At 44.4% G+C, this 22203-nt stretch overlaps 1 protein-coding gene across 1 annotated transcript; it reads left to right on the forward strand.

Moving 5' to 3' along the window:
- The first annotated feature begins 240 nt into the window (after window positions 1–240).
- LOC103743979 (acyl-CoA desaturase 2) lies at window positions 241–11788 on the forward strand. Its single transcript, XM_008845552.3, has 6 exons — window positions 241–598; window positions 1113–1395; window positions 3528–3658; window positions 5186–5391; window positions 6605–6837; window positions 8096–11788. The coding sequence occupies exons 1-6, from the start codon at window positions 575–577 to the stop codon at window positions 8293–8295; spliced, it is 1077 nt and encodes a 358-aa protein (XP_008843774.1). The 5' UTR covers window positions 241–574; the 3' UTR covers window positions 8296–11788.
- Window positions 11789–22203: the final 10415 nt, after the last annotated feature.

Consider the following 22203-nt stretch of genomic DNA (forward strand, 5'->3'; position numbering starts at 1 on the left):
GCTCTCCAGCGCCCCGGTTGCAGGATGGAGGAGGGTTGGGGGAGCTGGGTGGAGGACCAGCGGGGGATGGGTGAGAAGTCAAGAAACAGAAAAAGAGTGGGGGAGGAGCTGGAGGCAGAGGGAACAGCAGATTGTGCAGAGCCAATGGGAGCAGCAGAACGAGGTGGTACCAAATTCCCGTTGGCCAATGAATAACCAGAGTTTACGAAGGCCTCATTAGCACCCCCCCCCCACCTCCGCCTGGCTGGCAGTGGGACAATGCAGTGTCGGTGTCTGCAGTATTCTGACTTCTGGACGCTGGAGACTGCAAGCTGGAATTGTAGCGTCCTCTCATTTCCGATCTCTACCCGCGCGCGTGGCTGCCTTGGCCAGCAAGCTTTTGATTTTGTTGATTGAGAAAACACATCTAAGGAAATATAGGACACCCCGCTGCCAGCTCTAGCCCAGGGCTAGTGCAGGGCACGCAGGATTCCGAGTGCTGCACGCCCTCCGGCTGCGGAAACTTAATCCCTGGTCTGAAATTCGCTGCACATTTTCATTTCTGGGAACGTGATCCCAGCATTCGAAAGCCAAGATGCCGGCCCACATACTGCAAGAGGTGAGCTCCCCAGAAATGGCCCCTCCCTCGCAGGTTGGCGGGTGGCGGGTGCGAATTGGGTTTCTAGGTGGGTGGTTGGTAGGGGGTTGGAGAGGGTTCAGAGCAGCTGGGACCATCATTTCCGAGTTGCTCTGCCCTTGGTTGATTGGTCCTTTATCAGGTGATGAGTGAATTTTTTTTTTTTCTTTTTTAACCAGGGCAGTCGACCCCTCAACTTGTGTTTCTTAATCTTTAAATTCCAATACTTGCGGGTTTTCTTTGTGAGTTGGTAAGGGTACAAGTGAAACATATCTCTCCCTCCGCTTCGACATGAGGTTTATCACTGTGATCCTCACAGGGTCAGGAAACTTCCCCTTATTCCGTCTCACGGTGCACTCCACCCGCTTATAACTTGGGCACTAGGGTATAGCCTGTATTGCACACCCCCTCCCCCTCCCCAGTTACATTAGAGGGAGAAGTGCCCCCCTGCTGCCCCCACGCGTCTGCTGTCCTAATTCTCGACCTCTCCTTGCAGATCTCCAGCTCTTACTCAACCACCACCACAATCACAACGCCTCCCGCTGGGGGGCAGCAAAATGGAGGCGAGAGGTTTGAAAAGAATTCCCACCACTGGGGAGCAGAGGTTCGCCCTGAAATAAAAGATGATCTATATGACCCCACCTACCAGGATGCGGAGGGCCCCCCGCCCAAACTGGAGTACGTGTGGAGAAACATCATCCTCATGGCCCTGCTGCACGTGGGAGCCCTGTATGGGATCACACTGGTTCCCAGCTGCAAGTTCTACACCTGCCTCTTTGGTGAGCAGCTCCCCAGGTTTCTCCCCGATCTTTAATGAGGTGGGCTCTGACCCACGGCACCAGACAGTTCTGTCCAGGTTTCCCCAGCCTTTTCACTTTGGTTCCTGGTGAACTGACTGGAAACATAGCCTAGTGGGATTAAGGTGCAGGAGTGTCAGCTCTGAAAATCTCCAACATGGATGCTGAGCCCATGAGGGGCCTTGGAAGGAGGGACCCAAGGCAGAGAGTCTGCTGGCCCTGCACAAGCTTTTCTGTATGAATCACTTGCTTAACCAAGGGAAAGTGCACAGGAGAGAACAGAAGGGGTTATCAATCAGCACAAGTGTTCGGCCTTTCTACTAGTTTGCTCTGGAAGAAGATAAGCAGGCTTCTGTAGAACCGAGTGCAAAAGCTTTACTACTGGAGGCAGATCTCCAGGATGCAGCACATGCCAGTCAACGAGATGTTCTTAAAATAAAGTTGCAGAGTGTTTCACATTCCATTGCCTGCAGGCTGCTGTTCATCTCCTGTGGCCCTGTACTGCTATGGAACTTGCACGTTCTAAAACCAGTCTTCTCTGGCCCTAACACATACCTACTTGGCAGGGAATAGAGCCTTTGAGCAGCCCAGCCTTCAGGCTGTTGTATTGTTGGAAATAAGTTGCTTCTGTGTCCCTGACCTGCCCTAGCTCATCTCCGCAGGGATCCATGGGTATGGGTTGAAGGCTGTGCTGCCCCCTGGACACACACATGTGCTTTGCAGGTGGTTTCACCTGTGAGACCTGAAGAGGGAAGTGTGCCAGAACCATGCAGACCAGGGCTACATGCTACTCTGAAGGGCTGTGAGCAAGGGGGTTTTTTAGAAGACAGTAGGAGGTTTTCTGGAGCAGTGTCAGGAACCATCTATCTGCCTCATGAACCAAGTCCAGGTGCTTCCTTGGGATTCAGCTAACAGCTTCTGCTTTGCTCAAAGCCATTTCTTTCCTCTGGTGATTGCAGAGCTATCATTCTTCTGGGATTTTTCCAGGTGTAGTGGGTATGGTTAGATACTGGGATAAAGGTCTTTTATCCCACAGCCAGAACTTTCCTTGGTGTGCTATTTCTCTCCTGGGGAATCCCATAGGAGGAACAGGATGGGGTGCAGGAGGGAGAGAGAGAAGGAGAGAGGGTCCTTAGGAAACTTGTTATCTGGCTGTAGAAGGACATAGGGCAGTTTTTACAATGTATGGTATCTCCAGTAGCAACTAAGTTCTGTAGCCTCTGAGGTTCCATTGTTTCCTGCTATTCCCTCAGAGTGAAGCATTGCTAACCATTCCTACCAAGGCCTTCTAGTGCTGCTAATCAAAGGAACAGATGGTGTACTGCTCCCCTCCTTCCCTGTTAAGGATCATGACTGGCACTTCCTGAGCCTGCATGCCTCAAAGATAGTGAGGCAGCACTCATCTGCCAACATTGAGCATCTTCCTGCATTGTCTAGAGTAATTGAGGGTGAGAGTGAATTTGAATTGCCAGGAGCATGGCCAAGGAGAGACATTGGAACTAGGCACTCAGATCTTGGAGGCTTTGTTGACAGAAACCCTTCCTTCAAACCATGGTTCTCATGGAATAAATAACCTTTTCAGGATTTCTTCTTCCACAGAAGTATATGGTATTAATAGCAGCTGAGATGCATTGGTACCTGCTAGTGAAAGCCACGTGTCTAGAGCCATCAATGTCTCACCACTTGGGGTTCCTCTAACTGGCCATTGCCCAGATTGTTTTGGTTTCTGCTTTGATAATACCCTCAGTTAGAGATTCTAGGTTGGAAGGTGGTTTGCTGACTAGAATATCGTAGAAAATGTCAGCTAGAGGTCAAAAGATAATGACCCTGTGAACTCACAATGACCAGTGGCACAGTGCTGTGTGAGCCTATTTCTTGACCTCCTTTTCTGCCTCCTTAGTTCCTGGGACTCAGTTTATTTCCATTCCTAGGTGGGGAGGCTAGATGGTGATAGTAGAGGTTTCACAGACTAAGGCATCCAAGGCTTTCAGAGGAAACCAGTTCCTTGTCCAAAGGCTAAACAAGCAGCAGATAGGTATTAGGAGAATGTCTTTGACATGTTTCCCCTGATAGAGCTGGCCTGTTGGTGACTCCCCCATGTTCTTGTCTTGCAGCATATTTGTACTATTTAATCAGTGCTCTGGGCATCACAGCTGGGGCTCATCGCCTGTGGAGTCACCGAACTTACAAGGCGAGGCTGCCTCTGAGGCTCTTCCTCATCATTGCCAACACTATGGCTTTCCAGGTAAGAACCTGGTGCTTCTCAGCTCTTTTGTCTCCACCTCATCAATGATCCATGGTGGAGTACAGGGGGATCAGTGCCCAAAGAGCAGTTGTCAGAACAGCCATTGCCTTTTCTGGTCTCTTGCGTCACTTTAAATGCAGGTTTGGTGCTGAGGTCCACATAGTGTAAGATACCTCAGAGTCACTGGGAAGAGAAAGGGGAGCCAAACAAGAAAAGCTCCCCAGCTATGGGGTCAGTTTTCATTTCAAGGTCCCTGTGGTATCACATAACATGGCTGTTATAGGCCTTCAGTCTGGTGGTGGCACAAGAGCCTTGTTTCCTAGACTGCAAGTTAACATTAAACTCATACAAGAAGGTAACTTTCTTAGACTACACCACAATGGAATTGAAGGTGATGTGTCTGGAACCCTGTTGTTTTAGATAAAGTGAATACTAAGCACTTGCCATAGAGTAATTCTTTTTTAATACTTTATTATTTTTATTTCTGTGTGTGTTTGAGTGTATTGCCTGCATCTTTGTAAGTCCACCCGTGTTGTGCAGAGGTCAGAAGAGGCCATAGATTCCCCTGGAACTGGAGTTACAGACGGTTGGTAGCTCTCATATGGGTGCCGGGAATTGAACCCACGTCTTCTGCAAGAGCAGCCAATGCTCTTTAACCACTGAGCTATTTCTCCAAACCCTAGATTAATTTCTTAAATCCTCACAGCCATTTGAGGTAGTAGATATTGTTATTATCATTCTTTTACAGAAAAGGAAGCACCAAGAGGTTGCCCGACATTCCAGGCCTATATAATAGGCTATGGTAACAAACCAAAAATCTTAAGGACTGTTAAAGCAACGTTTATAGCAGAGAAAGAATAAAGGGAATTCGGAAGGGGACTTTCATGGGTACTAAGCTTTATCAGTGGAAACAGGATAGCAAGGAATGTGGGTTTAATTTGCAGCAAGAGGAAAACAAAACCAAATTAGTCTCCTCTGTCTTGTCAAGATTTGAAGTGCTCACCACATTTGCATAACTGTCTCTGGTCAGAGAAAGTAAGCAACTTTGTCTCCAAAGGCTCCTTGTGTTCTTGGAGGACAAAAGGAAGGAAGGAATGCGTTGGTGCCTTTTTGAAAGTCTGACAGGACCCAGGCAAGCCCAGAGATCCTTCAGAGATGTGCTCATGTTCATCAGTTACTTATCAGCCTTGATACTGGACAGGGAGACTGGTCACTTGTGAAGTAATGTTAGGATGGAGCTCCTCACTCTGACACCACAGAGCAGCACCCTAGGACCTAAGACCACTGGCATCATATTCCATGAGTCAGAAGACACTCCATAAGTATCCCATTTACATTGTTTGAAAAACTACCATGTGGGCCATCAAAGGTGCATACTGTGCAAACCTGACATCTTCTTGAGTCAGAGTCCTGGGGACTTTGTGAGGTTGGGCTGAGAGTCCTGGGCCCCTGCAGACACCCTTGCACTAAAGTCTCCCAGGAGGGCATCTCTTCTCAATACTGGGTTTCTCTCTTCTGTCCTTCCAGAATGATGTATATGAATGGGCCCGAGATCACCGCGCCCATCATAAGTTCTCAGAAACCCACGCTGATCCTCATAATTCCCGTCGTGGCTTTTTCTTCTCTCACGTGGGTTGGCTGCTTGTGCGCAAACACCCAGCTGTCAAAGAGAAGGGTGGTAAACTGGACATGTCTGACTTAAAAGCCGAGAAACTGGTGATGTTCCAGAGGAAGTAAGTGAAAGAAATGGAATTGGGGCTGGGGTTTAGGTTCCCTACCTGTTCTCTTAGGAATTATAAACACTGTGATTTAATGTCCCATAGGGCACAGAGGTAAACTAATACTTTCTTTGTATGATTTATCTGACTGGCACCAGTTGCAAAAAAATTTGTTTATTGCCCTAGAAAAATCAAAGCCAGAAAGATGAGTGTAATGGAGAGCTTACCTTGAAGGAGTAGGGACCCTGCTGGGGGAGGGAAGGGTAAGTACCCTGATTACCATCACACAAGCCAGAATATTTTCTATGCCTTACAGATATAGAGTAGGAAGATTGATCATTAAAGAAGTGTGGGGAAGGGCTTTAGATAAAGTAGCATTGGAATCCATAGCTGGGTAAAGACTTTCATGAGTGCTGTGGAGAGGGACTATGCAAACAGAGCAGGGTGAGCTCAAGCCTCAAGAATATTCCAGATATGAAGCCCTTTAGTTAGAAATACAAGGTATGACAGGAAAAAGGAGGAAAAAGACTGCAAGATAGATTGCTGATAATGTTTCTGTGGAAACTAGATGCAGACTAGGGATTAGTTAAATTGGTAATGGGGAATTACTAAAGGATTCTCTAGCAGCACAAGGCAGGGTCAGAAGTGTGCTTCAGGTAGGCTACTCTTAGGAGAGGTGAGATGTACAAGTTAGATAGTAAAGGACCCAAGCTAAGGAACAGAAAGGAGTTGAATGCAGAGACTTTCAGTGATGTGAAAGTGGAAGATGTGGCTGCTGAAGGGATGTAGACATTCGGTCCCTTGGAGTCTCTGGCACCATAGGGTCAGAGGCCCACAATTGGTCAGGGGTGAGCTATTAGAGCTAAGAATAAGGAAAAAGGAATACAAAGGCAGGTGGACAACAACCCAGGAAACAACTCTGATTTGATTTGACCTTTTGGACCAACATGTCCTATGGTTTCATGAAAAAGAACAGTAGATTTCTAGTTAAGAGCCTTCCCAAAGACTTCCCATTGGCTGGATCCTAATAAAGCCACATTGCCTCATGTAAACACCGAGATACCCATATATGCTCTAAAGTTTTCTACATTTCCTAGTGCTGGTTCCTGCTATCCTTTACTCATAGTGTAGGAAGAAAAATGGCTTAGCCCACTCACTGTGAGTAGACAGTCCAGGTAGGTGTGAGAGTCCTCTCTCCATGGGCCCTATGTGTCATCTCTCACCATAGGTACTACAAGCCCGGTCTCCTGTTGATGTGCTTTATTCTGCCCACACTTGTGCCCTGGTATTGCTGGGGTGAAACTTTTCTAAACAGCTTGTGTGTTAGCACTTTCCTGCGATACGCTGTGGTGCTCAATGCCACCTGGCTGGTGAACAGTGCCGCCCACCTCTACGGATATCGTCCATACGACAAGAACATTAGCTCTCGGGAGAATATCCTGGTTTCAATGGGAGCTGTAGGTAAGTCAGTAGTCCCCAGCAGGAGCACCTAAACTAGGGAGCAATTTAAGGAGGAGACCTTTGCGAGGCCATAACTTCTGTGTGAAACAGAAAGGATGAAAAACAATTATGCTTAAGTTTGTAAACAAGTTTTGTCACCTCTGGCAGGTTACTGTAGTCTAACTCAGGGCAGGAGAGTCGTAAGTCTGGTCATCTGCATGACTGTAAGCCTTGTGTTTTCTATTTAATCATGCTATATATTAAAAAAATGATAATCTAGTTCAGTAAACTTTGAGTATGCCACACTGATATTTTTATCTCTACACTGTTATTTGGACATGGCTTACCATTAGTGATGCCTGTAAGGAGGCCAGCAGTACCCATTGGCAGCCCTTCCTCACTCCCTACTGCCCTCTTTCCACTTGTCCTTTATTTTTCTAGCTTCTTCTGTTTTATGCTAGGAACTCCCCTTCCCACAGCCTTTGCGAATCTTCCAGGTCATTTGATTGTAATTGCTGATCTAATATACAAACCCAGTCCCGGTTGTCAGACAATGAAAACATGGTTCCATTATCTGTACCCACATTTTCCTATTCTTCCCAAGAACTGACTTTTAAGTTCTCAAGTTGTTTTCTCTGTGAAAAGAGGACCTATAGCTTCTTTCATCAGTGATCAGAGCTATTGATCATCCAATGACACCATTCAGATGGATGCTCATCTTTGTATGACTTTGATTAATTCAGGCTGTGCTGACCATTATTAGAAAGATTTTCTGGATCAGCAAGATGGCTCAGTGTTAGGCACTTCTATTCAAGCCTAACAACCTGAGTTTGATCCATAGAACCCACATGATAGGAGAAAATGGACTCCTGCAAGTTGTCCTCTGATCTCCACATGCATGCTGTAGCACACGTGTGCACATGCCCATACAAACACTAATAAATATTAAACATCTAAAAAATGTTTTCCTCTTTATGATACATATAGTCCTCTTTTGAAAGACCTACCATTGTTCATGGTTTTTTGTGTTTGAAATAAATTGCCTGTACTGTACAGTACTGAGATTTTTCAAAGAAATGGAATCATTTGGACTGAAATGAGTGAATTCTACATTGTATGTGGAACTATGATGCCTTTCAGGGTCCCTGTTTGCTCAGAGTAGTAGATACTGGGTTCACCCACTCATTCACCAGCAGCAGGGTTCTCCAAAGTTCAAGGTACCCATCAGGTAAGAGGTGTGCACCGAACTCCCTAACTGCTCCCCTTGCTTCTGTTCCAGGCGAGGGCTTCCACAACTACCACCACTCCTTCCCCTTTGACTACTCAGCCAGTGAGTACCGCTGGCACATCAACTTCACCACGTTCTTCATCGACTGCATGGCCGCGCTCGGTCTGGCTTATGACCGGAAGAAAGTATCCAAGGCCGCTGTCTTAGCCAGGATTAAAAGAACCGGGGATGGAAGCTACAAGAGTGGCTGAGTTTTGGGTCATCTGGGTTCCTATTCCAAAAGCCAGCTTGGCAGAGGTTTAATGTTCTGTTAATTAACTACTGAGTATTGCTACCTGGAAGCTAAAAATGACGAAGTTAACCCATTCTGGTACAGTATTGTAAAACGGACAAGTATTGAAAGACAACTCTCTTTTGACACTAAGCTGAAATTTTTCTTTTCTATTCCCATTGTCCCTTGCTTTGCTTTGTCCTTGTCACCTTCATTTCTCACTGCCTCCCAAGCTAGCAGCTGATCAGCTATAGGTCAGTGTTCACCTTCTAAAGCTTACCAACCTTCCAAGGGTCTAAAAGTAAAGGTGTTTACCCCCAAACAACTCTCTTTTCTTGAGCTGTTCTGAGCTAGAGATACAAGAAAATCCCCCAAGATTTCTCCTGTTAATTATTTTTTAACACAGGCTTTACCAGATGGAATGGAAAAATACTTTTATTTGACAGAGAGCTTGTAAAGCAGATAAATTAATAAGAGCCAGATTCAGCATGTAGGCTGTGATTCATCGAAGATGCAAAAGTAGGAAAGGAAAAATGCTTGTGACCGGGCTCAGCTGCTTGTCTAGCAGGGGTGTGGAGCTTCTGCATATAGCATCTGCCTCCTGGTTCGATGGCCATGGGGCTTGGTGGTGCTAGAATCCAATAACACATCTCGGTATAGTTTAGGCTGAGGATTTTCTTTAAGAAGCAGTTGATAGGAAAGGCAGGCTCTATTAAAACAGGATTTGATCTTCTTTTAATAACAAGGATGAATAGAATAAAAATCTTCAAAGTGAGGCAAGTTTGGAATTGGTAAGTTCAGTCACTCATGGGTGGTTTTGAACATTGTGTGAGCTGCAAGTCCATTTTCTTGCTCTTCTGTCAAGATACTAATTGCTCCCATAAAGAATGGCAGTGGCGTTTCCAAATATCTAACCATGGGAAGATTTTTTTTTAAAAGATGAACTTGGATCACAATTAGAAATATAGACATAAAATTTGAACTAGAACATGAGTGGTCTGTTCCTCCCACTGTTGGGAAGCAGATGGAGAAGTTGAGGGACACTGTAGGCAGCTCCTAATAACTTTCCAAAAGAAGTCTTCTAAGAAAACACTGTCAGGGGATTTTGAAGTTACTGAATACATTTTGGGGCATTCTAGTGAAACAGGTTAGATATGAGCTCTCTTCATTCTAATTCTCTTTACATTAAGGCTTTTCCCTAAAGTGTTACACCCATGAGCTCACGCCTGGCTCTGTGACCATTTAGCCTACATACAGGACTGCCTGGGATAGGTGGTGGGAATCTCTTAAGCTGTACCACATCTGCCTCTTCTCTCCCCTCCCCCCCTTTTTTTGACGTTTAGTCTTGCTCTAGACAGCAACTTCCTGTGTGTTTACAGGGCAGTAAAGATGGGCAGTCTCAGTAGCTTCACACAGATAACGCTTGGGAGCACTGTACTGATGTGTTTCTTTAGCAAGTAGAGCTGACTATCCTTTTCCTGTGGCTTTCAGATTCTCTCCACCTCCATCTCTTGGTTTCTGACATTCTGAAAACTTTATAAAGAAAAAGTTTGGCAAACCATTCAACATCCCTGACTCAGAGAGGCTCTTTGTCTCATGAGTCATTCCAAGACAGATGCTCCTATTGTGCCCATGAACCAGCCACAGAGCAAAACAGTTCCTTTTTAACCTCCAGTATGAGTCAGGGCAGAGGGCATGCTCAGTGCTCACTGAATGTTTAGCAGAGCAACTTGGGCTGATCAGTACTCCTGGGTGGCACTGCAATGCTTATAGAAGGGAGGACATGTTGCCTAACTGGGAAGCACAAGAAGCAAGGGCATGTTCCCAAGTGCCTCAGTTTGATGGAGGGTCTGCTGAAAGCCTTGGCTAAGATAGGAGATCAGAGATGCCATGGACTTTGCATAAAAGATTTTGTTCAGCAAACTAATTGGCATTCCATATCACACAGCCTAGTGTAGACAACAGAAGTTCAGAAAGATACAATGTTAGAGTTTTGAAGACAATGAACATCTGTCCCTGTAGCTCAGTCAGAAATGCAGAAGAATAGAGGCTACAGAGACCAGCCCACATGAAAGCAGCCTTATCTTTGAACTGTTAATGAAAACAGAAATCTTAAGATTACAGTATATTTGCTGGCCTGTGTCCTAGTCCTTAGAAATGCCTTTCGAATTATATTAGTTCCACAGGTCATCAGATGCCTGTTCTATATATGAACAATAAACTTCTAATCCTGTTTCACGGATCGGAACCACGCCATGGCTGAGGACCCCAGTATATATGTCTGTAGATGAAAGCGTACCAGCTCACTAAAGAATAGTACTTTAAAGATTTTAAAGTTCAGTACAAGTGACACATTAATAAGAAACTAAGATCCGGTTGAGTGAATTCCTAACAGTCCTTGCCTTGTGGGCATGCTAAGACCTTATTTGGGTGCCTTACCTCTTCTAATCAGTGTTGCATGTGGGCCTGTACTCACTTCCTCTGAGGAGTTCCTTAGAACCCGAGAATCGGTAAATGTGGCAGGTATAATAAAAACTGACTGGCTGGAGGATTAACTACATCAATTTGCAGTATTCCCTTTGGGGCCTAGTTTTGGAAACTTAGGGCTGTTTTAATGAAGTGCCCATATTTGGTGGATGGTGGAAGTAATCTGAACGTGTGTGATTTATAGTTTTTGTTTTAAGATTAAAAGATAGTTAGCATTTTAAGTGAAAGCTTTTCTTCATGGTTTGCTAGTATCCTGAATGTCTTCTCTTTAGTTGAAATAGGTTAGTAGGAATGTAAGAAAGCAGGATGGTCATGTGCTGGTGGCGAAGGCCTGGGCCACCCACCACTCTCGCTTTTGTAACAGTCCCACTTTGACAGTAACGCTACTCCTCAAATAAGGATGTTAATGAGGGTAGAGCCCTCCTAATCTAATCAGCTCTTAAGGGTCCCAACTGTCAACTCTGTTGCATTGGGGGGTTAAGTTCCTAACCCATAAATTGTGGGACAGATTCAAACCATAGCACTGAAGCACTGGACATGTCACTTAACAATGTGACTCAGTATTACTTCTGTGAAAATGGGATAATAATCCTAACGTACCTCGGTTGGGTAGGTTGGAGTATGGCTAATGCTCTTTATAAAACATTTTGGCATCTTCAGCAGAGGAATTCTCAAGTCCTGCACATTTTTATAGTAGCTGTGTCCACCATGGACTTGACATGTGCCTGTGTCCCAGAAGACATTGTTGACCTACATTGTTCTTTTCAGATTGAATGGATGCATTCCTTAATGTATACTCATTGCTATGAAAACATGCAGGACTCCGTTTCCTTCCTTGGGTGGGATTTTTCCTTTGTTATGTGCAACGGTAGTTATTTGTAATCTAATAATTTTGAAATAATTTTCATTAATATCAACTCAGAAAGTATTTCTACTCATCTGAGATTGTGTTTGTTCATAATAAAATGAAATGAATCTGACTGCAATATGTCTCATAGTGTTTTGGTTGTGATATAGTTTCCTGGTTTCTCTGGTTGACACCCTACCCATGTGGAAACTGCAAGGTTTAAGTCATATCTAGTACCTGCCCTGCCCTTCCAAAGGTAATTTGAGGTTAAATTCTGGCAATAGGAAACCAGTAGTCAGCTGGTATCAAATAAAAAACAGTACCAAGATGGCACCTTGACTTGAAAGAACCAAGTCTCTGAGTGTCTTATGGCCAAATGGGCCCAACATAGAGCAAGCAGATCTTACCTTGCAGCCCAGGCTGGCAGTCCATCCAGCTCATTCTTTTTTGTCTCAGGAATGTCCTGTCTGCAGGGGACAAATGGCTTCCTGGGCGTGCTGATGCACAATAACAGCTGGAAGGAAAGAACCCTCCCAGGGAGGTTTGTGGTTCTTGGAGTAGAGAGGGCTTCACGATCACAAGATGGAAAAGGGAGGGTTTGTTTTCCTGTGTTTTGTTTTTTCCTTTAGCTCATTCTACTTTATCTGCGACTACTGTTGTAGAACAAAAGGACTGGAGACTTTACAGATTGTGGAAGCTGTTTTCCAGCAGAAGCTTCCCAACCAAATGGGCTTCCAAGAACTCCCAGAATCATTGCTCCAGTTCACCTCACTTTTTAAGTTTACTTTCACCTTAGGTAAGCATGACCTTCAGAGGGCCTTGGCAAAGGCCTATAATCCCAGCTACTTAGGAGGGTACTTAAGAGGATCTCAAAGTTTAAGGCCTGCCTGGGCAATTTAGTGAGACCCTGCCTCAAAATGCAAAAAAAGTAAAGAGGCCTGGGTATGATATAGCATGAAGGTTCAATCCTCAGCACCTCAATGATTAGATTCAATAGTTCTGAATAGTCACAATCAAAAACTAAAACTTTCCAAGTCCTTAAGAACTTGGTTAATTGTTGCCACCTTCTCCTTACATGGAGTTTTGTAGACTAAGCATACCCACAAGGCAGAATAATAAATTCTGTCTTTTGCATGAGAAGCTGTAAGGAGGTTAAGGTCCTATCACCATTAAACCATGTCACAGAAATAGAAGAAATAGTTAATAAGAGTGTAAAAATGAAATACTTAATGCCCAGTAGCCACCAGTTTTCTTCTGTATAGGAAACACAAGGAATATCCTCAAATGCCTACCAGGCCAGGAAAAGGAAGGAAGAGATAAAATGATTTGTAGGTGACATGACTATACACAGTGTCCTAAAAAAAAGCACACATGTAAGCACTGGAGGGTATTAACATGCCAGAAATAATATGCGCAAAGCAATTTTACCTCCATAAGCTAGTAATAAGATCTCTAAAAGTGACATTGAAATTAATTCTGTTTATTACAAGATCAAAAAGGATTAATACCAAGGTCAAGAAGTGCTCATGAGTGCTATATGGAAAAGTACAAAATACTATTGAAAAATTAGAGGCAACCTCAACAAGGAAAATCAGAATTGCCATGGTTATGGATTGAACACCTTAATATTGTTAAGATGGTAATGCTCCCAGAATTGGCCTACAAATTCAAAGTAATCCCCACCAAGTTCCAACTTTTTTTAGGCAAATGAATAAATTGATCATAACATTCATAAGGAAATTCAAAAGACCCAGAATTGGGGAGGAGGGGAAGGGGGAGAAAACCCACAAAGGAAATTTTCTTCCTTATTTCAAACTTCAAAAGGTCATTAATTAAAATGTAGGGCAGCACTGGCATAAAATCAACCATAAATTGAGTGGAGTAGAATGGAGAATTCAGCAATAAACCATACATTTAAGATCATTTGGTTTTGACAAGTGCCCAGATAATTCCATATGGAATGATAATCTTACAACAAAGCTAAACAGGTGGACATTCACATATAAAGGAATGTTGGCCCATGACCTCATCTCATATACAACTATTAACACAGAATGTATCAGGTGAGGGTCAAAATGCCTTAGGAGAATCCATGTATGTGTATCTCCCATCACATGGAATCAGGCAGTGCAATAATTTCTTGGATAAAACAGAAGAAAACATAGCAAAACTTTTAAGTATATAATTTAGACTTCATTAAAACTGGGAATTTTTGTGCTTCAAAAGATAGTGTCAAGAAATTGAAAAGGCAACCCACAGATTAAGAGAACACGCTTGAAAATCAGGTCTGATGAGGGCCTAGTAAGTACTTGAGAGTATAACAAGGACTTAATTATTTTGCTGTTACAAGGATTGAACCCCATCCTCCTGCATGCAAAGCAAGTGCTGTGCCATGGAGCTAGAACTCAGCCCTGTATCAAAGGTCAACAACAACAAAACAAATATCTGATATTAAAAATAAGGTATCTGTCATAGTTAAGTTTAGCTGTCGACCTGACACAAGCTCAGAGACACCTGAGAAGAGGGTCCCTCAGCTGAAGAATTTCCTCCACCAGACTGGCCTGTGGGCATGTCTATGGGGCATTTTCTTGATTGCTAATTGCTGTAGGAGGATACAGCCCACAGTGGGCGGTACCATTCCTAGGCAGGTGGTATGGGCTATATAAGAAAAGTAGCCGAGCAAGCCAGCTACTTCCTCCATGGGAAGCTTCCCTCCTGCTGCTGCTCCTGCTTGATTTCCTGCTCTAGTTTCCCTCAGTGATGGACTGTGAACCGGACTTCCACACCAAATAAACCCTTTCCTCCCCAAGTTTGCTTTTGGTCATTATATTAGTCACCTTTCTGTTGCTGTGATAGAAACACTGACCAAAGGAGTTTATAAAAGGAAGAGTTTATTTGAGCTTGCGGTTCCAGGGGAATTACAGTCCATCATGGCAGGGAGGCATGGTGGTTGGAGGTGGCTGGAGAAGCAGAAGTTAAGCTCTCACATCATCAAGCTGGCCCAGGAAGCAAGAGAGCAACTAGAGATCCCAGCAAGGCTTAAGAATGCTCTAAGCACACGCCCAGTGATGTGCTTCCTCCAGGATAGCCACACCTTCTAAGACCTCCCAAAACAGTGCCACCACCTGGGGACAAAATGCCCAAATACTTGGCGCCTATGAGGGGCATTTTCATTCAAACCATCACAGTCACGGTATTTATCACAACACAACAGAAAGCAAACTAGAATAGACATTTATGAAAAGATACACAAATGGTCAATAAGTACAGGAAAAGGTACTTAACATTAGTAGCCCTCAATCAACACAAATAATCACTTCATCTTCACTAGGATAGCTATAATGAAAAAAGTATCAAAGATGTGGAAAAATTGTTACACTCATACACTGCTGATGGAAATCTGAGATGGTACATCTCCTTTGGAAAATAGATTGGCCATCCAATTGGTTAAAAACATACAGGTACCATATCCCACCTACTTTAGGTATCCACCCAAGAAATGTGAAAAGATGTATCCATACAAAAACTTGTTCATGGATGTTCACCTACATTACATAATAGTAAAAAAGCAGAAACAATCCGAATGTCCATCAGACATGTAAACACAATGTGATATATTCATACAATGCAATGTTATTTAGCCATAGGAATGAAGTACAAAATTTAAAAGGGAACTTGAAAACATTTTTCTGAGATCAGACACAAGAAACCATATCCTATATGATTCTATTTATATGAAATGCCCAGAATTGACAAATCTACAGTCAGAAAGTAGATTGAAAGTTGTCAGGGGCTGGAGGTGAAGAATGAGGTATGACGGTAACAAGTACTACTTTGTGGAAAGTAATGAAAAAATTACACTATGGTGATGGTTGCACAACTCAGCAAATCTGTTGAAAACAGCTAATCATAATTTTGACAGAGAATCTTCCCTCAGTGGTTCTTCGTTGCTATGTTAAACATCGATGCAAAGACTGTCTCCCATTGCACATTTCTTCATGATTTTAACATTTTCATAGGATAAATTCTCAAAGGGAAAAAAGCCAGTTTCAGTTCAGTTATACATCCATATACACAAATGTGCACACGTATATACATCTACAAATTATGTTTCTATAAAAATGATTTTCTGATTCACATTTTACAGAATCTGTATTACTTTATATAAAATTAAAAGTTGTTTCATTTCATAAATTAACATATCTATACAAATATACCTGTTCATATAAAAGGATGATTTTTCTAATTCACATTTTATAGACTGTGTATTACTTTAGATAAAATTTAGAGCTGTTTCTTTTATTTCATAAATGTTAACTGTATAACGAAGTTAGCTCATGATAATGTTTTCACACTCTATTTTCATACTGTACTATTTTTTCTACAATCAATGCTATTTTCCAAAATTATGTGCTTTTAATTATAGGCCTCCTTTCAACTGATTTCTTTAAAATTTTCTTGTTTGTCTATGTGTATAATGTGTGTATGTATTTGCATGTATATGCTCATGTGTATGAGTGTGTGCATGTGTGCCATGGCATGCATGTAGAGGCCAGAGGACAATTTTGGTTGCCAGCCCTTGCTTTCAGCTTGTTTGAATAGGTCTTTGTCTGCTGCTTTGTATACCAGACTAACAGAATGTTCTGAAGACTCTTAGCCTTTGAGATGCATGCTAATCATAAATTTTTAAAGTGTGGGGAGTTTTGTTATTTGTGTGTGTGTGTGTGTGTTTTTTTTTTTTTTTTGAGACAGGGTCTCACTATGTAGCCCTTGCTGGCCTGGAACTCCCTATGTAGACCATCCCAGGCTGGCCTGGATCTCATTCACAGTATCCACCTGCCTCTGCCTCCATGAGGCTAAAACCATGTGCCACCATACCTGGGAAGTATGATTTTATGGTACAAGGACTATATCTTAAGAAAAATTTATATGAAAAAAAGCTTTGTGTTTTATTGTTTCTGTCACTAGACATAGCTGAGATTCAAATGCAAATTTATAGGGAAGCATGGGTAAAATTCAAGTCTTTGGTTAAAAGACATCCTCTACATTCTGTTTAATTCTATAGTGATGTGGTTTCTAATCTGAGACTTCAAAGAGAGAAAGACTAGCCACATGACAAAAGGCAGAGACTATAATGTAGAGTCTAAGATGATGATCTTGCAAAACCAAATTACAGAGATAGAGGAAAGCCAGATACCATCTCATTAGTGAAAAGGGATTGTGCCAACAAAAACACAAATCCAACATCCTTTGAAGCAGGGAGTTCTAGTTCTGAGTCCACCCAGCTAGAAGATGCAACGATAATACCAGTAACAACATTCCTGGGGCCAGGCACTGAACTAAAGAGCTGGAGGATGCTTCATCTCACTGTCAGAAGCAGATGGTGTTACAACCTCAGCTTGACTTCTGCAGGAGCTGAGTTCACTTAGAAGCAGTGAGAGTGTAGTGGTCTGACTCCAGGACTGTGGCTTTTCTTCCTGACTATCCCAGCTGTAGAACACAGGACAAAGGAAACAGACCCCAATCTCCCTTATGCACATGCATCTGCTAGTGATGCCCAGTTACACTCCAAGACCCTTCTTGACTGGCAATAGAAAGGGGAGCTGAACTCAGGCAGTCACCCTACACAAACTTCCTTTATTCTGCAAGAACCCAGCTCACTCCCCGTGACCCACTTCAGCATTCAACCATACCCAAGTGAGTTTTAAGCCTACCTCGAATACCATATAAATAGACCTGACATTTCCTCACTACTTTTCTCAACTACAATCCACCCTCTTGTAAAGTTCTCAGTACCTCAAGGGCAGCTTCCTCTATTGCAAATGTCTTCCTGCACTTCAACAATGGCACTCATTGCTAAATGTCTTATGAAGTGGGATTCCTAGTCTTTGACCTGTACTTAATGTTCTATGGCACAAAGCAAGCACTGACTTTTGACAATAACTGTTGGGAAAATGCCATAAACCCCAAGGGGCTGAGATTCTATCCTGGGGTTGCTGGAGGCAGAAAGCCCTATTCCTATGGCGACTGAAGCCCCTCCCACACTGTCCACCCCAGCTTGCTCTACCCAGGCAACAACAGAAAGCACACAAAAGGGCAGTGTGTACTGTGCTGACTCATGGTGATTTGGGTGCTGGGGGCATCAAGAATCCATCTGCATCTTGGCCATTTCCCACAGGGAACAAAGAGTAGGCAGGGCCAGGCCGTAAAAGACTCTGAACAAGGGGAGGAAATGAGGAAAGTGATTATGAAAGGCATGGCCAGCCCTGAGCTGCTTACCGCTAATTTTTTAAAAGAAAAATGGGGGGGGGGTGTAGATAATTCCCCTCTATTTGTATTACTTACACAAGTTAATTGAAGTAGCATTCCACCAATGTAGAAATTTGGGGGGGTTTGTTTCTTTTGTTTTAAGATTTTATTTTTATTTTACGTGTATGAGTGTTTTGCCTGCATGTATGTAAGTATATCACATTTGTGCAATGCCTGAGGAGGCCAGACGAGGGCGGCCAGATCCCCTCTTCAGAAGAGGGTCTCAGATTCCCTGGAACTGGAGTTGCAGATGGTTGTCTGCTACCATGTGGGTGCTGGGAATCGAACATGGGTCCTCTACAAGAGCAGCATGTGCTCTTAACTATAGGCCATCTCTACAGCCAGTTTCTTTTTCTTTCAAGAGCTGATGATGTAGCTCAGTAGACTTCTTATCACGAATACAGGATGTCCTGGATTGCATTCCCAACTCTGAAAAAAAAAGGAATAAATATAAATATATTGTTCTATTATTATTTTGAGACAGGCTCTCACTATGTAGACCTAGCTCACCTGGAACTTGCTATGTAGACCAGGCTGACCTTGAACTCACAGCAATATGCCTGCCTCTGCCTCTGCCTCCCAAGTGTTGGGATTAAAGGTATAACCCACTATGCCTAGAACAAATGTACTGTTACAGAAACAAATTTGTGGTAGTTTATTCATATTATCTCTTAGTTTCAAAAAATTTCATCAGCCCCTCTCCCCCAACCCTAATCCCTACCTACACCCACTCAATATGACTCCTCACTTCTCCACTGTGGTAACAACCAACATGCCATCTCTATGATTTACCTGTTCTGCATGTTTCTGAGAAACAGATCATACAATATATCACCCGTGCCTTGTTTCCTTCTTTCAGCATGTTTTGGGTATTTCTTCACACTGTGGCATAAATCAGTATTTCATTCCTCTTTATTATTGATTACTTACTACTTATTGCATTTTTATACCACAAGTGGCATTCTGATTCTTCCAGTGATGAAGGGTAACCTTTCGTCTAGTGTGACTGTGCTGTTGTGCACTTTGGGAACAGATATTTTAGTACCTGCTTCCAACTAACTTCTGTTCATGGCTAGGAGTGGAATTTCTTTCTCATATAATTGTGTTTAACTTTTTGTGGCGGTCAACAAATGTCTGTTAACAGTGACAGATTCTCTTTACATTCCTCCCAGGAACGACTGAGCGGCAGCCCTGATCCTTCACTGGAATATTTGTCCTTTCTTCCCCTTTCCAGGAAAACCAGTCCCCCTTGGGGACAGTGGGAGAAGTTGCACCTCTAATAGCAGGATACTAATCAGGCAAAGCCTCTGCCTGGTCTTTTCCATGAAGACGGGCGATGAGGCCACCTCCCTGGTCACTAAGGCAGCCCCCCCCCCCCCCCCCCCCCCCCAAGGCCCCCCCCCCCCCCCCGCAACAGTCATTCTTGTAACACCTTAAACTACTGTCCCACTGACCTCCAACACTTCCTACACACAGAATCCCAGTAAACTACACAGAGGAGCTGATGGCCTGAGATAGGAGGAAGCAGCTAGGCACAGGAGGCCTCCAGTCAGCTCACCAGCTGTGGGGGCTGGACTCACATCCGCAACCCCGTTTCCTCGGGTCCTGGCCCTACGCCCTCTCGCTGCAGAGAGGGACGGAGGCCCAGGGTTACTCGAGTTCACTAGGCCCACAGCCTGACCTCGTGCAACCAATCAGCAGGCGCGCCGCGGGTCTGCCCGCGTTGGCTCCAATTAGGAGGCCCGGTCACTACAGCCTGTCTCCGCGCCCCGCAGCCCTTCTTCCCAGCCTGACTCCAGGCGTCCTGCACTGCTCCTCGATGTGAGGTATCTCGAAGTGCGCGTGCACCTTGCAGTGGGGAGCACCCTGCAATCCAGATGGGCCTGATGGAGAGCTTCCTAGCAGTGCAGGGCTCCTCCTGCACAAGTCTCCCTTTCTGCGGGGGCGAAACGCGGAGCTGTGGGCTCCGCATGGTCAGCCCTTCCCCCTGGGGTTGGGGTGACCTTGGGTGTTGGCTCTGGTCCCCAGTTGCCGTCTAGATGCACAGGATCTGGCTAAGCAGGGCGCATTTTATTTTTGTCTACATAGTACAAATGCTTATCGCGCAGGTGGCAAAGCTCCAGGAGTCAGCAAAAACGGAGTACAGATTGGGTGGTGGCGTAGAGCCAGCTGGAAAGCACAGCAACTAAGTGTTCAGGAACATTCCAGGCTGATGTCACCTGGCACGAAGGGGTGTAGAGAGGAGAGTGGGAAGGAAAAGTGCAGGCGCACCTGTGAAGGCCAGTGCTGTGAGTTTAGATTGCATCTTGGTGATAATGAGTCACTGTTCAAGCAAGACAGGGAAATCTCGGTATTTGAGAAAGTTACTGTGGTGGCACCAGCAGAGCAGAGGGGACCAGATGGGCTGGAAGGCTAGATCCACCTCTTTTTCCCATTGCTCTCTCCTGCACTCCCTGCTCCCTCCTGCTTCCCTTTCTTCTCCCAGATAGTCCCCTTTCTGCTTTCACGTACCACATATTCTATGGTTCTCTTTTCCCCTTAAGATTGTCTCATGATCCTCCTTCTAGTTTCATCACACATGCACACGCACGTATGCACACATATATACACACTGTTCTAGTTTGTTTCTTCATTGCTGGTCAGTACCAACTTGGGAAGGAAAGGGTTTATCCAGGTCAGAGTTCATCAATGATGGTGCTCAGGGCAGGAACTTGGAGGCAGGAGCTGAAGCACGGACCATTGAGGAGAGCTACTTACTGGCTTGCACCCCTGGGCCCATGCTCAGTCTGCTTTTGGGAACAGTACAGAACAGCTTGCCCAGGGGTGGCACCACTCACAGTGGGCTCAGCTGGCCACTCCCACATCACTAAAAATATCATGGAAATACCCCACAGACGTCACCACAGGCCAGTTGGATGGAGGCAATTCCCTAATTGAGGCTCCCTTTACCCAGGTGTGTCAAGTTGATAACGCTCTCCAGCACAATTGACCCCTTGTCAACTTGACACACAAACACATCACTATTAAACCACAACCTTTCCATTTCTTGTCCCCAAGATACGATGTTAATATCCATAAGATAGTAACACCTTAAAAGTCCATAGTCTCTCTCTCGCTCGCTCTCTTGCTCTCTCTCTCTCTTTTTTTTTTTTTTTTTTTGGTCTTTTTGAGACAAGGTCTGCAACCCCCACCCCCAGCTGGCCTGGAACTCACTATGTAGACCAGGCTGGCCTTGAGCTCACAGAGATCCTCCTGTCTCTAACTCGAAAGTGCTGGAATTAAAGGGGTGTGTCACCATACCCAGCTTAAAAGTCTCTTAACTGTGGGCTCTTGTAAAATCCAAAACAAGTACTGTCTTACTTCAAAATTGGGCATACCTAAGAAAGACCTAAGTCCATCAAAGTAGCTGAAGGCTGAACATCTGGGATTCACTTATGACCTTCTGGGCTCCAAAGGGTTTGGGCAGCTCTATTTCTCTGACTCTGCCTTTCACAACACACACAGCTTTTCTTGCAGACCCAGGCCAGCTCCATTCCACACCTGCTTGCTGTTGCCCTTGGTGGTTGGCCCATGGTCCTGGCATCTCAAAAAAACTGGGGTCTCCACTTCAACTGAGGCTGCACCTTCACCAATGGCCATTCCTGGCCTCTCAGATGCCAAGCTCAGTTGCTGTCTGTGATCTCGTCACACTTTCAACACCAGAACCATGCAGGAGACTCTTACACATTGCCAAGTCCTGCTTCCAGCTTGAGATGGAGGCTCAAGCCTCCATTGTCCACAACTCAGCATAACAGTTCCAAGCTCCACAGCAACAAACTCTAAGCACTTAATGGCTTTTTCAGCCTAAAGTTCCAAATGCTTCCATAGTCCTCCCCGGAACACAGAGGTCAAGTCTGTCACAGCAACAACAATACTCCATGATCCTGGTAACAATTTCTGTTCTAGTTTTCCTTCAATTGCTGTGACAAAATACTCTGACCACTACCAACTTGGGAAGGAAAGAGTTTATCTGGCTTACATCTCCCGGCTCATAGTTCATCAGGGAGCTCAAGGTAGAAATTCAGGGCAGGAACCTGGAGGCAGGAGCTGGAACACAGGCCATGGAGGAATGCTGCTTACTGGCTTGGTCCCCTGGCCTATGCTCAGCCTGCTTTCTTATACAATACAGAACAACCTTCCCAGGGTGGCCAACACTCACAGTGGACTGGGCCCTCCCACATCACTCAACAATCAAGAAAATACAGA

This window comes from Nannospalax galili, unplaced genomic scaffold (assembly GCF_000622305.1).
Source record: "Nannospalax galili isolate Female #2095 unplaced genomic scaffold, S.galili_v1.0 scaffold161, whole genome shotgun sequence".
NCBI lineage: Eukaryota > Metazoa > Chordata > Mammalia > Rodentia > Spalacidae > Nannospalax > Nannospalax galili.

Excerpts from the sequence above, each read along its gene's own strand:
- LOC103743979 (XM_008845552.3), top strand. The coding sequence starts at position 575 with ATGCCGGCCCACATACTGCAAGAG. Across the intron at positions 1,396-3,527 it reads GTTCTACACCTGCCTCTTTG|CATATTTGTACTATTTAATC; the intron begins GTGAGCAGCTCC and ends CTTGTCTTGCAG. Across the intron at positions 6,838-8,095 it reads GGTTTCAATGGGAGCTGTAG|GCGAGGGCTTCCACAACTAC; the intron begins GTAAGTCAGTAG and ends CTTCTGTTCCAG.